The sequence below is a fragment of the Tyto alba genome, unplaced genomic scaffold (assembly GCF_018691265.1).
Source record: "Tyto alba isolate M040663 unplaced genomic scaffold, T.alba_DEE_v4.0 Super-Scaffold_26, whole genome shotgun sequence".
Classification (NCBI taxonomy): Eukaryota; Metazoa; Chordata; class Aves; order Strigiformes; family Tytonidae; genus Tyto; species Tyto alba.
Genome location: NW_024881300.1, coordinates 19,239,274 through 19,256,655, shown reverse-complemented (window position 1 = coordinate 19,256,655; position 17,382 = coordinate 19,239,274). Strand labels below are relative to the sequence as shown.

The window sequence follows — 17,382 nt, the reverse complement described above, 5'->3', positions numbered from 1 at the left end:
AAAGCTTCTGCTCTGAGATGAAAGCCTACACCCAGATTCAGTGGAAATATCTTCACTGAACTGAGTATGCCCATGGTTTATCCTGTCCTTATTCTGGAGATGGCAAATTAATGAAATAGAGCCATAACATTAGCACCCCATATCTTCAGAGCAGGCAAAAAGCTATGAAAGTATTATGGTGTTTCCCTTTTCTAATCAGGACAGGAATGCCATACAACAACTGCTCTGGTGTCATCTGAAATCTGTACCTGCTTTAAAGACAGAAGTGCTGAACTCCACAAGAACAAGAATGGCTTAATATAGTTCCATGTGATGACAGGATTCTGGCCTAGATGCATTACCAGGCTTGGTTTTCCAGTTTTTGCCTTTGTATAAAATAACATTGGTCTCTGGAGCTACAACCTTAGACATTACCAGTCCAAATAAATTTCTGTCAAAGCACCACTGAAAGTTGTAACTACATACAGATGTGCACATGTGATCTAACTTGGATGAGTGGAACTCAAGAATTCAATGGCTTTAAAATATTAACAAAAATTCATACTATCCCTTTTCCTGTCAACTTTCCTCCTCATACAGTGTCCTCAAACTTGATAGCTAACTTATTATAATCAAGATATTCTTCACTTCTTCCAGAGGCAAAATCCTGCCTTTTCTGAAACTAGAAGAGAACAGTAATGACAAAGTGAGTTATTGTCAAGATCTGACTTCCACTGCAAGCATAACTTGTGACTGATATATCCTATTGTTACATTTCTCAAGCAGATCTGCAATATTGTTTAGTCAGTGACATGAAAAATGTGCCCTATAATTTCACAGTTCACAGCCATTCATTCTGAGTGCTGACATGGTTGAAATCATAATGTGGCATAATATTGTTATGCAGGATAAAGACAGAGGGTCTAATTAAACTCCCCTTAAATGTTACATTCATCCTTATTAATCAAGAATTTGGGATTCTTAAGGTAATATCAAGGGAAGTTAAAATTGGTTTCTATGGCTTATTTGATTACATGGAAACAGAGACATTGTCAATTCTATCATCTATAGCTTTAATATCAACATATTAAGTATGATTTATGCCAACAGAGTAGAGCAGATGGAAAATTTTAGGAATATGATTTTCTGACAAGTATTGTCAGCAGTGATAAAGTCTGGCTTCATGTAGCTGGATTCCCTGCAAAACTATGAATCACTGAACATTCCTGGGAGCCCTGCTTTAGGTAGTTTTTAATAATTTAATTCAGACACTTCTGCTATTTCAGGGACTAATCAAAGAGAGAGGTATTAAACTTTTTTTTTTTTTTTTTTCCCAGGAAAGGGACATTGTTCTTCAGGACAATTACCCTATTCAATCTGGGTGAAAATTTGCTCTCTGCTCTGCCTCCCTTTCTACTATGGGAGGGTAAGGAAAACATAGGTGCTGTACCAACCTGTTTATGTACATTAATCTTTCCCCTACACCTTGGCAACTGCTAGGAAGAACCACGCAGTAAGACAAGATGTTACAATAGATAAGGCAAATTAAGAATGGGAGTTCTCCCACCTCCCTACAAGGCAAAACCCAGCATACCAAAGTTTAGCACCAACTGGTTAGATGGTATTGTTCTTAAGCACTAAAAATTAAGATATACAAAAGTACATAGGAGAGGCCTAACATCTGCCCCAACATAGAGACAGAGAATATCAGTAGGAAGAGGGCAAAAAGAAACAACAGGGGAGACTTAGAGGTGTTCACCACTAGGAGAAACACTAGAAGCAACTGATAAATCAAGGAATCCAAGGAATTCTCCAAGGTGCTAATAGGGAGGTGTTGACAGGTTGGTTGTAAATTAAGCAAGCCAGGGAATGCCTATGAGTTATAAAAGGACTGAATAACAGACACTGGGAAGCAGAATATCAACATCTGTTCACTACTCTGAGGAAAAGAAGGTCCTGTAATAGTATAAGTCCAATATTGAAGCTGTCAGAGCTGAAAGTGGCTTTCCTGAATGGTCAGAGTTAGATGCTGTCCACAGCTTTTATAGGACCTGGCTCCCAGATTTGGCAGATATTTTAATTCTCTCAGCACTGGGATTTTACTCCAGTCATTTATTCTCCTCAGTCTCATATCAGTAGTTCCTACCAGTGACCCTTTAATTTTTCCTTTTTTTTTTTTTTTAACAGCTGCTTTTTCCACATTAATTCAGACTCAGTGATACATCTGCACAGTGCTGGCCAGCTACAAATCATCTTCTGAACAGGAAAAATGGGGCCTGATTTTACACTTAAGTCATTATTACTCTTACAGAGTTACATCAGTGTGGTCATGGGTATGAGAGGAGGAAAAAGGAGGAACAGTACCACTCCAGAAACAATTTTGCTTCTTTCTTATCATGCTGTAGGCCTAAAGAGTTTGCTGTACGGGGAAAGAGGGGTTTGTTTACTTTGTTCAGTAAACCAAAAGTGGAAGACAGTTTGGTCAAATGACAACCAAACCCCCCAAAAATGACAATGCATTTTTTCATCAAGTTTTCCCTTCAGATATTAATATTATGATAGTAACACATATATATATATATCACAGTGATTACCTACACAGATTGTATTAACACATTCAATAAACATTTTTAGTAAAAAGACCATTGCGTAGAATACTGTTGAGCTAACAGTTGACTAGGGAGTATCTGCAATTATAGGTGGTAGTTGTGTAGCATGAGGGAATTGGCCAAGTTGGTTCTTTCAGAAGTGATTAAATCTCCTTTTCTGGCACTGCTTGCTGGATATATGCAGTTCTCTAGAGTTAGTGTTTCTGTGTTTCAAAATTTTGCAGGAAAGACAGAAGAGGTAAAACTTCTTGCTTCGAGCAGATTCCCTCTCTGTCTGGCTTTTCTTCTAACTTAAAAAAGAAGGAAGAGAAAAACAATGTGCACTGTCCAATATACAGCAAATTCAGATCTAGAGATGTGCTACAAATTCCCAATGGCTGGATTCAGGCAGGCCATAAATAAAACTGCAGAGCCAACTTGAGATGCTCTTGGGTGTAACTTCCAGTAAAAAACTCTGGTGCTGCATGCTGAGAGATGGCTCAGCTGTTCATTTATAACAATAGAACTATTCTTCTGTCTGCACAAGGAAAACAAATCTCCTGTTGTTAGGAATCAAAGACAAGTCCTTCAGACTCTAGGAGACATATTTAACAATGACTAAGTGTGTTACTTCATAAGCATTCACTCTTTAAGACTTCCTATTCCTCTCTCATTATATACTACTTCTGTCAGTGATTGTAGTGTATCCCAAAAAGCAAGTTTATTGACCTCCACCTGCAACAAAAGTGCTTTAAAAAGGCTTGATGTGCAACAGAGTATGCAAAATTGATCCCTTAAGTGTTTGTGAAGAATGTGATTTGAAGCCTTATCCTTGTTCAGAGGGGGTTCAGGATCTCTGAGAAAATCCTGGCAAGAGACATGAAAAAGGTTGTCTGAATTGTCTTTGCAATTCATGACATATATTCACTACGTGTAAGGGTGGTGATTGGCAGCAAAGAGAAGTAACAGAAGTAAACTTGCTTTTTCCAGTGAATTCTTAGTTCTCTCTAGTATTTGAGATTTGGAAGAAACTCACTGAACCATAAATCCCAATTCAGTGTAGTTTCTGCACTACTTTACTGAATTTTAGGTAATAATTTTATTGACAAAGAGTATGCAGATCATGATTGCCACCAATAAGAGTTTGGAATATTTCCACTGACTTCCACCAACTCCACAGGCACCGATCCCAAAGTTACGATGGTGTGATCTAAAGCAAAACGTGGCCTAGTAGCAAAAGTTCCCATTCCCAAAGTCAATGTGCAGTCTATTGTCCAGTGGCTCTTGGTGAAATGACAAACAAACAAACATGATCACTTTTAATTCCGTGTCTGTTAGGTTCAGCCTTATCATCCCCATGGTCTGATGTTCAAGGATGAAGCCTCATTAATAGATATGCTTAGTTTGCAGTACAGAAAAATGCACTTTATGTAAAGAGAAACAGAGTCTATCCACTTTTCACATAGACCAGTATTCAGTCTGGATGTTATTTGGAAATGCTGACAATAATAAATATGACTGCTCCCATTTCCAGACTAGCAGAGCTATCAAACACCCAGCCAGTCCAATAGCAGTGCTGCAGCAGTCGGACGCCCAGGCTGCAGGTTAACAGGCAGCTGGGTAGCTGGATCCATCACAGGCTATTTTAATCTGAAATGATCAATCTCAAACAAATGGAGATTTACTGGTGTCATATTTATGTAGTTCCACTAAATTAATGATATGGTGATATAAGAAGACCAGAATCAAATAAAAGGATGTTGACTTCCAAGCAAAAATTGGCTTTCAAACTTCTACAGTTGAGACTTCACCACTAAGACAGTGTTCCTATGCTTCCAGAAGCCACTTATACTATGTGGGGTCAGCTGGATTCAGATGCAGATAAAAAAATTACACACACACACACATATATATTATTTACATACATTTCTTCAGGTATTTTTGGGAGTCTTTCATATTCCCATGAAAGTCACTGCAGTTTGGGTTCCATTTCTAAGTTCTCCAGCTTCAAATACTGCATTTTAATTCTACTTAATGAATTAGATATGCTTTAGAGCTATAATAATCTTTTCTTGTGAAAATATTTTTGAAGAATTGAGTCACATTGCTTACTGAGAATAAATACTGCAATAATATATTCACATAAATAATTTAAAATGCAAGAGCACAGTAGGTAATAAAAATATATTGCCATGATAAGCCATGAAACCAGAGAAGAACGTTGTTTTAATTAAAAATTACAAATACACTGCAGTAAACAACTTATTTACATGTAGTTAAAAGCCTAACTATTGAATAACTTGGACTTGTTGAATCCAAAAAAGGGAAAAATACTGAAACCAATCTCTTCACACAGACAAATATTGAGGACTGTAACTGTGTTTAATTAAGATCTACTGTTAATAATGGATTTCAGAGAGTGAGGTGGTTCTTTTAATTTCCCAAGGTAGAAAATGTTATTAAATTTGGCCTTTAACTTCTCATTGACATGTACACTTGAAACTTCTGATTAAAATTTCAGAGGTTGGGAAGAAGAACCCAAAATTAAACTCTTAAATCTGGCACAAAAAAAACAATGATCCCTGATTAAGAAATCAAATTTCAGAAACTCCATTACTGTTCTATTAATAAATTGTTGGGTTCTAATTAAAATGGGGCCTGCTGGATTTCTTTCATTTTTTAATTCTGAAGAAGTTTTAAACTGTAGAGGGAATTAAATACTTTAAAAAAAATAGGTTAATGAATCTAAGAAATGTGATTCAACTTGGACAGGTTCCAAACGTATGTGTTTAGGAAAGAACTAGTTCTGTCTGCTCCTTCCTTTCTACAACATCCATAGTCCAAAGTTCACCATGTTCATTGCAGGCTTTTCATAGGAAATCAGAGATCTGGGTATAATTGTGAAAGTCTGTGTTAAGCTAGTTTTGAACAGATATAATTTAGAGTAAGATTAAACTTGTTGCCTACATTATTTAGCTGGTGAATATGAGAATACAGTTATCGTTTCCAGGATGATGTTTCTACCTCTACCTTGAGTTGCTTTGAAATGTTAATGTCAGCAGATCAGAGAAGAGCTGACACCATGAAAGTTCATTGCTAATCGTGTGCAGACAAATAGGTAGAGCTCAAGGTACGTGCTTTTGAGTTTTACAAATACTTGGAGTCATATTTTTTTTCAGTGTAATACATTTTTGCCAGCTTGTTTGAGCTTTTAAATGAAATTCTTTCTCATTCTGCAAAAACACTTCAAGCTGAAGAATAAGAAAGAAAATTGCTTCAAAAGTACAGCTGTCTTCAGGAATTTTTACAAAGTAAGCCATGGTTTTCAAAGAGATAAGTAGTTTGAATCTGATTCAGATATGCAACGTTCAAATAATAAATTCAATCTAGATGTGGACAATGGCACAAATGGCTTCTATTCATGATTCTTGAAATGCATCTATGATGTTATATCTAGTAGAGTAACTAAATTTTCTGATTACAAATAATCATCAGCCCCTCCTACAAGTTTTAGATAGGAAATTAACTGAAAACATCCCTGCAGTTAGACATATCTCAGTTGTCACAGGTTGAAAATTAAAAAAAGTAACATTACTAATTCTCTGTTGTTCTTTTGTTTGTACCCATCTGCACGTTTTGAACAGATTTATATTTTGTTGGGAGTGATGTACATTGTTCAGACAGCACACAAAATATAAACCTGGTGTTCATTGCTTCTTGCAGACATAAAACATTGCTTGCTCGTAGTCATCAATATTTAGTGTAGTATCTAATTTAAAAGTCTGTATTGTGCCTGCTTGGCCTTTATTTTACCAGTGTAATCATAGTAAGGACTCTAATGATACAATTTATAGCAGCATAGTCTGAGAACTGTGTAGCTTGGTATGCATTCTCTATAAAAGTCCTGGATCTAGGCCCAAACTCTAAACACACACCTGCCTGTAGGAACTTATGAGAAAAAATTTTGGCCAGGCCCAAACTAGTGAAAACAATTTAGCCTTTACACATGCAATTTTGCACTATCCTTAATTATAGATGCTGTTCACATATACCACAGTCTTCCTTTTTCACTGCTCGAAGCTACATGTTTCAATAATACCTGTCAGTGTTAAAAGCATCTTTTTAAAATGCTATTTTATTCTTTCCTGTTATTTTAGCAAAAGGACATACAGGTAGTCACATTAGCCTTTCCTGAATCATTCCACCATTTCCCAGATTTCCATTACATTTGCATTATTTTCTTCTACCTTATACAGCCACTTTCTTTCACATAGTTTCCGTATATGATCATGCTTCATTCCCAACCCAATCTAGTTTATTTCTGCTCTTGTTTTCTGCACATGCAGTGTAAGAAAAGAAAAGTCTTGCTTTCAGCTAAAAACCTTCCAGGTTTTGGCCATACGGATATGGTAAAAACTTCTGGGAAAATTCTATTTAGATGATGAGCTAGTTATAGTTAAGATTTGAGAGTTCCTTTGCAGCCAGATGTCAGATGTGGTGGACTGCAAAAAGTATGTTATTTAAATGGTTAAACACAATACTTAAAGCTAACTCAGATTTTTTAGTGACTCATTAGTACGTCCTATGATTTCAGTGTCAATGCAGTTAGGAGAAATTCAGCAAAATCAGTAGCTCAAGAGGAAAAATTCAGATAATAGTTTCTGGATTGTATTTTTGATAACCAAATCCTTATATTTTCTTGTCTTTTTTCTTTTAGCATCACAAATTCAACTGTTAAACTTATTAAAATGACTTGTCTTTTCTACCATGAAAATACATAAAGTTACGGAGAACTTCAACAATTAAGTTTCTTAAACTCAGTCCAAATCCCAAAGGGAATAAATACATATTCCCTACACAAGTCAGGTTCTGAATGATGTCGCTGAGGGTCATATTGTTGTAGCTGACAAGAAATAGACATTCCATAGGTTTTTCATCCACAGACACAAATTTGTGTGAACACAGTGAATGAAATAAGGAATCTATGGAGCAAAAGCTAAAATTAAGAATGAAAATGCATTCTGTAAATAAATACTTTTATAAAACAAGGGGAACAACATATGCTAAGAATCATCTTTCAGATAAACTGGTATTCCAATGGCAGAACTCAAAGGCATTTCTGATAGAGAAAAACTAATATTTATTAGTACTCCATTAACTAGGTATTTTTGAGGTGATGCAGAGGACTGACACTTTTAATTATTTGCCTTGCCTTTTTCTCCCTTCCTTGGAGATGAGTACACTCACCTGCTTAAATTCACCCTTTCATCATTCAAATCCAAGGCTGTCAGTGCAGTCCTTTGCAGTGTCATACCTACCAACATTTGTTACTGACAGAGAACATCTTCAAGATCAGCAGCTCGCTTTTTTTGTAAAACAGTACATATGTCAAACGTGCTCTAAGAAGTGCACAGTAACTGCTGAATAACCCTGTGATAGTACAGAAATCTATGCCTATGGTATAGATTGACAGTGCACATTATTCAGGTAAAGCTTTGGAGTCATTCTCACTGTTGATTATGCCCTTTTATGTACACTGATAAGTACAGAAAATTAGACTCACAAATAAGAACAAAAAATTAAACACAGATGTAGATTTTAGTTGTAGTGCCTAACCTGCAATTCTCAAATGCTGAGAAAAGCTGTCTGGAAAGTCAGTTTAGTATTAGAGAGAAAAGCAGTTGCTCTTTCATTTTTCAAAAAATCTAAAAGCAAAAGAGCAGACCGGGTGGATCAAAATATAAGATGATGGCACCACTTAATACCTGTTTGCTCCTTGCAACATGGAACATATGTGGGATGGTATTATCATAGCACAGAAATAATAATTTACTTTCATCTATCTGGGCAAGGCCAAGTCTTAGATTACTATAGCTTCAGTGCTTCACTGGGAATTTTTTTCTCAGCCCTTGAACATGGATGTACAGTCATAACTTTACCGAGGGACACTATAAATGATCACAAACTGACTTAAACCACATATAAACCAGATAAATGCCTATAGACATTTTCAATTTTTACATGTTTTCTCTGCCTCTCATGAAGGAAGAGAAATAAACAAGCAGGTTAAAAATAATTTTGAAGCACTATGCAAAGTTATGTCTCTTGCATGTGGCACTTGATTGTTCTACAGCAGAAATCTCATAGACTGGGAAACTACTGCCCCTTCTCTAATATAGTTCTTTGTTTCCATTATACTGAATCTCTTCATTGCAGGAAAAAAAATAAAATTGCCATTTCTTATTAGGTAGAGCCCAAACAACTTTGATTTAATTCTGTACTAGCAGACAAATTCTCAGACACAAAAGACATACTCACTTTCTGATGGATGAAAATTAGAAGGTATTGAACTCACCTGATAGTCTGATGTTGCAAAGTATCTGGATCAGTGGCATTTACCGTTAACACAACACTGCCAATAGGGATGTTTTCTTGTTTTGTCACTGTCATTGGGTTTGGGTGGAAAACCGGGCCTTCATTCACATCCTCAACAGTGATCTGAACTGTTGCTGTGGAACTGGGGCCATAGGCTATGTCTGGAATCAGCGGGTCTTCATTTTCTACTTTGATCAGTAATGTGTGAAACGCCGAAATCTCATAGTCTAAAGGCTGTAAAACATATCATAAAATCAGAACACAAGGTGCAAAGATAGTACTTAACACTTTTTCCCTTTTACCCCATTACAAACTTGCAGAATACAGAATTAGCCAGAAAAGAACAACAGCATTCATTACATCTGATACTTGGTCAGAGATTGGCATTAGACACAATGGTTGTTATAAAATGTATTGAAAATAATGAATCTAATGGACTTAAGGAAAGATGGAGAGGTACCTCTACCCAAGAGCATATACTTTTTTTGCTGCACCTCATACATTTAATTTAATTCTCATATATACGTGCTTATTTATGATGTAAAATGCACTTAGCAAACAAATCAGTCATACTTATTAGCTATGTATGATAAGTAACATAAGGCTATTTTCTCGACTTCAACTTGAAATCAAAAGCACCTCCATGGAAATACATGTAATCTTTCTTAAGAACTGAAAATGCCTCTTCTGAAGTTAGAGAAAATTCTGGTAGAGGCAGAAACTATAGCTATTTTCTTCTTCCTTTTTTTTTTTTTTTTTTTTTTTTTTCAAGTGTGAGATACAGGATTATCAGGATTATCTTCATAAAAAAAAACAGGTAATAATTTTTTTCGTAAGACTTTAGAAATGTGGGACCAAAGATGGCTCTTCAATTCAGCCTGAAGCCACATCCCTTATTTCCTTGGTAACTGCATCTGTGTTCTCTAGAGAACAAAATGTGGCCCTTGACTTCTAATTGTATTCTCACTCACAAACAAAACTTTGTTATAAAGTCTCACAACTAATTGTGATGCTTACTGCAAAACTAGCTGTTATTTAAGCACAATGGCAATATGGTTAGCAACAGGTAGCAAGTCTTCCTTCTGCCTAAAGAAGTAAGGTTACTGTGACAGAAGAAGGGGTTATACATACTGTTTGGACAAGGGCTGGTAGCCAACTCTATATTTTTGGGTAACTTCTTATGCAGTAAATCCAGTGGGTGAACCTTACAGTAATAATACAGTTCAACAGCAAGTTGTTCTTACTTTGACAACAGAGAGCATTCCCTCGTTAGTCTGGGGATTGGTATGGATTTCAAAACTCTGCCCTGGATTTCCATTAATAATGGTGTAAACAGCTCTCCATGCACCAGTCGCTGGGTCGTCTCTGTCACCAACAGTCAAGTTTACTATTACACCTGTGACTCCCTCCTTTACTGTGGCTTGAAACTAGAAAAAAGAAAAAACAAAAAACCCAAACAAACAAAAAAAAACAAAAACACATAGAGGAAATTGTTACTACTTTCAATTAATGACCACACGCACACATATGAAATATCCAAGCCAGTATTAATTATTTACCACAACAGGAGAAAGATGTAATAATCCTTGACTGAAACTGAATGTTATAGGCTCTAAATAATACATTCTTACTCATGAAACATAAGGTAGCACATTACAGCTGCTCTCCATTTAATATATGGCAGAAAAGCAGCAGTGTGATAGGGTTTGGAAGATTCTGATCACAAGACAATAGTTCATCTCATATTACTGGAAAAGTGAATCCTGAAAATATATACAGTGTTGCATAGATGCATATGTGATCAGAAACAGAACTATACTCATAGCTTAGCAGAAGAGGAAGTGGACTAAGATAACGCATTTTTGCGCTCAAATGTACGATTATTTACAAATAATCCAGTTTTGCATGTCAGACTATTAAATTACCCCACCCATATTATTTTTTCACTACACTGTTATCAATACAGAAAACATTTTTTTACAAAAAGCATTCCCATACCATTTCTTGGAGGGGTTGCTCTAAGAGACTCAGATATAATTGGCCCTCATGCTGCCACTTTGTCTGTATAACTAAAAGTCAGTGTTACTTTCCTTTTCCAGTGGAAAAATTTTTTATGACCTTGTGAAGTTTGTTGCACTGCTGTACTATCCAGCTAGCCAAGCCTTATGAGAAAATTCTAATTTACTATCCAGACAAACAGTGTATAACATCATTCTTATTTATGTAGGAAAAACATTAAGCAAACCATTGGAAAAGCTTGTAAGGGTCAGACTTAATAATATTCCTCACCTTTCAAGCACTTGAGGCTGACACGCTAAAAGCACTGTATGTAACAGTGATAAGATAATACCTGCTTTATAGGTGGATAAACCAGAATGATAACATACCTAATCCTGAGAAGTGCTGAACATCAGCAGTACCATTATAGATCATTAGGAAACCTTAGCATTTCTAGGGATTAAGCCTTCAAAAGTCCAAAATTACAAATTTTAATGACACAAATAGGCTTTTCTGTACGTGCACTGCTTAAAGGCTATATCGTCAGTGACAATAGATCACTTGAGGGCAAAAATCATCCAAGTGGCTTCAAGACCTGAATAGACTAAATGTCTTTGCTTTGTCTTATAGACCACATGAACTCATAACATTACAGAAGATTTTGTGAGAATAATGAGTGCAGAAAATTACATTCTTTTAATATATATATTTCACAGTCTGGATAAATACTAGGTAAAATATATTTCTTCATAGTAAAATACAGAGGGGACAACTTTGTCTTTTCCTGTGTTCAGTTATCTTTTTTTTTTATTTTTTTAATAGATTTGACTTATGTTTCCAAACCCTTTTTCAAATTATCTGTATAATTTGAGCATATGCATTCAAGTTTTCCAGCCTCAAATCTGATTTTATAAAAAAATGATATTAATGATTGTCTATTTCTATCTTCTTTGGTATATTTAACAAATAATTTAAAGATTCTTTTGATTTTGATAGTTAATATTCAACAGGTTGTGATTGAGCTTTGTTTCAGACAGATCATTAAGCTCATTTGCAGTTTAATTAACTCTAAATGATAATACAACAATATTTTTGCTTGCTTTGAAACAAATCAAAAGAAAAGCTCTATTAAGAATCTTGGAAATAACAGAGGAATGATTACCAGGATTGTATTCCTGCTCAGCAAAGTGCTGTCACTGGAAAGCACACTTGGACACTTCTTACTCTAATTGAAAATTAAGCAATTAGCCTGATTGATATTTTTGCATTATTACATATTGTCTCATCTTGAGCATGTATAAAATGGGACATCAGAACCATAAGGGCCAGATTTTTTCCCAAGTGTTCAGTAATGAAACAATTCTTATTTAACTATGTAAAAAGGTGACTAGATTTCAAGGAACCCACTCCTAAAGAATCTAACCCTTAGATTTGACTGGGCATCTGGTCCTAATTCATATGGATCCTTGTGAAAAATCTTTTCCTTAATCCACTAGTCTGATTCAATTAAATGTTCAATACTCCTTGGATCACCTTGGAAACTTTAGAGATTACTCTAAACTGTTAGAGTAAAATATTTAAATATCTGGCTATTTTATCCAATTACATAATTGTGAAGCCAGTGAAATAAATTTATGTTTACCCCACCAGTGCTAGACTATGATGGAAAAGGTTGCTATGATGTTCTGACTAGTTCTAAAAATATTGAATGTCAGTTTAAGGATATCTAATTCAAGGATAACTAAGCTGGGGGTGTCTTTCTTCTGCATTCTTATTTTCTCCTTATTTAGGAAGGGCTCTCAGTAACTTCAATTTCAATGAGTTAGTAGTGCAGAAAGGGCACATAGAATTGCTGGGGACATAAAACTTCAGCTTCTGACACCTGCAGATCAAGGAAATGACAGCATCTACAGGCAAAGGCTGTGCCAAGCCAAATAATTCCAAGTATAGTGTGGTACACTCATACCTAGCAATCTTTGCATTTTAGAAATGACCACATAAGCACAGAGGGCATTTGAAGCTGTCTGGAACATTAGACTAAAATCTATTCAAGATGGATAACAAAGCAGAATGATCAAATTACAGAAGTTGTCACATGGGTCTACTCTATAATGTGAAAAGTGTAATAAATCACTAATTTCTGATTGCAAAAGACAAATATCTACTGTGAAATAGAGAGATTCAGAAAAATATGGTGTATATTATTTAGAAGGTGAACTTTCACCTGTTCAGCTGCCATTATATAAAGAATAGACTTCCTGGTATTTAGAAAAATCTGTTATATATATACTGGTCCTTTTCAAAAACAAAAGTAGAGAATTTTAAAACTATGAAAGAATAAAAATAAGAATTAGATATGGAAATAGAGAAAAATTAACCACAGGTTAATCATATTTCAAAATGAAAGGTTTACATTCTCAAAGCATGCTGCTTAACTGGGAGAGTCTGATCCAGTGCTCTGAAATAAAACCCCATAGTGGCTAACATAAATAATTGGATCACAAGTTAATTGATTTTACTCTTTTTCAATATCTGCACATCCCTTAAGCACCACTATAAATTAAGAATAAAATAGATGAGTTCAGTACTTTATTTAAACTGCTGTCATCTGGACCCATATGAAAAATAATAACTTAGAAGGCAAATACCCTGGGCCAGAGTTGCATTTGGCTGGAAGTAGCTATGTTCATTTACTACTACTGAGCATTTGAACATGTAAGGTTAACTCGCTCTGTGGAGTGATATGCCATATTGTCATTTATTATGCTTATCATGCATACAGCCTAGAAATCTTAGTCTTTCTGTCATATTTAGTTTTATAAACATAGGGAAAAAAAAAAAAAAAAGACCTGATTCCCCCTTCCCTGTTCCCCAAAGCTTATGAAAAAATAGACAGACAACAGACTGATAGCAACTTAGAAGGAAACAATGAGTGAACAGCAGCCATCAGTCTATGCTTAAGCATCAGGTTTTTGTAGACAAATGAGACTTAACAGAGAACTGGGAGACATCAAGGAAATATAGTGATGGATGTAGATGAAGAGTTCCTCCAAGAGTGTGAGGGTAGCTTGTGAGGAAGCACAAATATACTTGAGATTTTCATGAATGAGCAATGTTTGCTGTCGTGATGGATTGATGGGAAGTAGATATCGACCATTGGACATTCCTGTGAGAGATCACAGACAGTTCCACTAAGCATGGAGGTCCCTGCGAGCGAAAACAAGGAGCTTACATTTCTTACAACAAAGGAGTCAGTAAAGGGATGGCAAGGAGACAAGTAAGATTCAAAACAACTGTGTTAGAATACAGCCCATGTAACAGCACCCAGGATAGCTCTGAGTAGAAGAGATAATCTCAGTTCACCAGACAAACTCTACTTCCCCCTTCTCTGGATCTTGCAAGCCTGCTCCAAACTATGTACAAAGCTTGAAGATAAAATGAAAAATTATGGTTCCAAGCTGGCAGGAATTTTATCTTACTGTGTATAGGAAATTCACAATGGCAGGTACCTACTGAGAATAATTAGGCCTGCATCAAAGGCTAGCTAAAGGAAGAAGTGGGGAAAACAAACAAATTGAACCACAGCTTAATTTTTGAAGCTGTTTCCTGGCTGAGCCAAGATATAATATAACAGAGTCAACTCCTCCTCCACACTGAGCTCTATGGTGAACTGATGGGACTTTACAGTGACAGCTCCTTTCACTGAACTGCAAAACGGCTCTGTATGATCTCAATAAAAAACAATCTTGTCAGATTTCCACCATGGGGCATATACATGAAAAGAACACTTTGTAAAATATTATCACCTGAGAACCCAGGTACTAACCCCTTCTTGGCCCCAAACAAAACTGGAAATGTTACCTAACCTGTATGGAAATTGGATTCTTATCTGACAGACTTATTTAAAGCTTCAGTATTAAGTGAGATCTTATTTACTGGCTTCTCAGAGCACAGAGGAACAGATGAACTTAGCTGTATCAGAATCACCTGAATATCTACTGTCCAGCAACAGCATGAGCATGCAGTAATAACCTTAATGCCTTTATGAAGTCACTGAAAAACTGTCTCAGAGTGGGGTACTGAAATACACAAATTAAAGAGCTGCCACAAGTAGCAAACACAATGCAAGATAAACGTGTCTAGGGTTGGTGATCGCTACCCCATGGCTCATTAAGATTCTGCATGCTGTGATTCCCAGTCAAGAACAAACAAATTAAAACTGCATGTCAGTTTGCATTTATCAGGCTGGTATTCCAGTTGAAGGTATTCTGTGCTACTGTCATGTGCTGGTTTCCTCATCTTTATATCATAAAAGATGAAAAATAATGGGATACATTAATTCACACATCACTATCAGAAATTCCTCACGGAAACTGTATTATTGTATTTGTCCTCCTCCACTGAAGTCCACTGCTTTTGCAACCATATTTTGTCTATCTACTTTATTGAAAATATGAAGACAAGCTTGTACAATCTCTTGCAATCTGCTTGCTCTTTGTCTGTGTCTTTTACTTTGCACACAGTCATTCAGTATCCAATCACCTGAGTGCCCAATATTTATTTGTTAAGGAAACAATGTATTTTCCATAGCTCTGTATCTGGAATATGTCCAAGGACAAATGAATTTTCAGAGTGATCACAAAGGCCCTCATCCTCAAGCAGTCAGGACTGAGAATCTCATACATGTCAGTAATGGACATTTCCTGTGGAATTCACTGGGACACAAAGCCCAGCTTGGCAGCTAAGAATAAACCAAGTAATCTGGCACTTGGATCTCATCAGACTTCACAAACTAGGCTGGTGAAGTATTAGGTGGAAATATTTAGCCTAACGTTTGTGCATTGAACAAAATGATACTGATGATTCTTCAGTCACCTTTCATCTCAGAACAATAACCAAACGTGCTGGCCTGATACCAGGGGCCCCTGGCAGTCTGAAACACAGAGGACCTGACCAACTGCAGTTTATACCAAACTCTCCACATGAGCAATTTAATTGCCAATTTATTGGTCAGTGCAAATTGTAACTTGGTATTACATTCTCCCTAATCTCTTCTACAGATTTGAAGGTATATTCCCTTTTAAAACTGTGCATAGCATTTACTATATGGAAAAAAACAGCTGCTGTATTTCACTACAGAGATAGCTGTATTAACGTAATGGCTTAAGTTGATGTAAGCTGTACACAAAGGAACATATGAAGCACTTTGGAAGCCATTTAGATGAAAGACACTATGTAAATATAAAGCATTATCGTGGTATGACAAGGATTTGATGGTGTAAACTAGATGCAAAACACAAATTAAAGCTATGAGTCACCTAAACAGTCTTTAGTAATTTTCATTGTCTTACTGCCATAATGCTGGCTCATAGGCACTACATTATCTCTTAACTTAAAGTGTTTCTTTCAGCTTATTCTATATTTTTTCTAAGTACATAGTATTCTTCCATCTCCCCAGTGAAATTACAGAAAGAATTCAATTGTAGCTTAGAAAAAAAATCTTTCCAAATATATGAAATTGACCATAATAATTTTGGATGCATTTTCACTTTCTACTTTTGAACAATTTTCACAGGCTATGTATTGTAAATGCCTTGTGATCTTTCAAGGCACACACCAGTTACTTTACAAAATAAAAGTACTGCTCAGTAATGGAAGACTGAATAAATATGTTTATCCACTATATGCTGCAGCCTGCAAGAACAGCAGCAAATTTAAAAGATTAATTAGCTAAACAGAAGGCCAAAGATTAATTTTTGCTCTCTGTAACATGGATACAATTTCTGCAGGCTTTTGTGTCTTTTTATTTGTGTCTTTTTATTGAAAAACACAGAGATGCTTAATATCACTTATATTAATGAAAATATTGATATTTTTATATATATTTACTGATATTGATCAAAAAAAGGCAAGTTTCAACATGACTTTATCTTGTTTTGCTGCTCATCAGTCTGCTTGGAGAAGTACCGCTAAGGAGTACTAGTAATGGAACAATAAAAGAAACAAGAAGGTATTAATCAGGCTGTTTCCCCATGCTCCAGGTCCAAGTACCTCTGTGAGCAATTTTCCATTTGATGAAGCCAAGCTATCCCTGGGATTCAGTGGGACTACTTCAAGAACTCTTCAGGTATTAGGGTTTATGGTTGAGTAGGGCAGGGACAGAATGCAAAACTAACAGGGTAAAACGGATGGGTGGATGACCTGCTGGGTGCTGCAAGAGTTGCCTGTAAAGTTGCCAGAGTGGCAATGTGAAGAGTCCTTCTATCCCTCTTGTAGACAACATAAACCTTAGAAAACCTTGCAGATCTACAGAGTAAGATCCTCATAAGATTCATAAATGAATTTAAAGAACTTTCCTTTCTGCTTCTTTCCCACAGCAGTGCTGAAATCCCATTCAAAGCTGATGTTGTATACATATCTTCTCATTTATGTGCTGGCAGAA

The 17,382-nt window shown here is 35.9% G+C and overlaps 1 protein-coding gene across 2 annotated transcripts in view; it reads right to left on the bottom strand.

Annotated features, from left to right (window-relative positions):
* Positions 1 to 17,382, bottom strand: part of CDH13 (cadherin 13) — a 517,510-nt gene that overhangs the window by 58,250 nt on the left and 441,878 nt on the right. For both annotated transcript variants that reach the window (XM_032990683.2, XM_032990682.2), the window contains exons 9-10: positions 10,187 to 10,369; positions 8,923 to 9,176 (exon numbers count right to left, since the gene is read on the bottom strand). In XM_032990683.2, the coding sequence (XP_032846574.2) occupies positions 8,923 to 9,176; positions 10,187 to 10,369 (437 nt within the window). The remainder of the gene's footprint in view (positions 1 to 8,922; positions 9,177 to 10,186; positions 10,370 to 17,382) is intronic.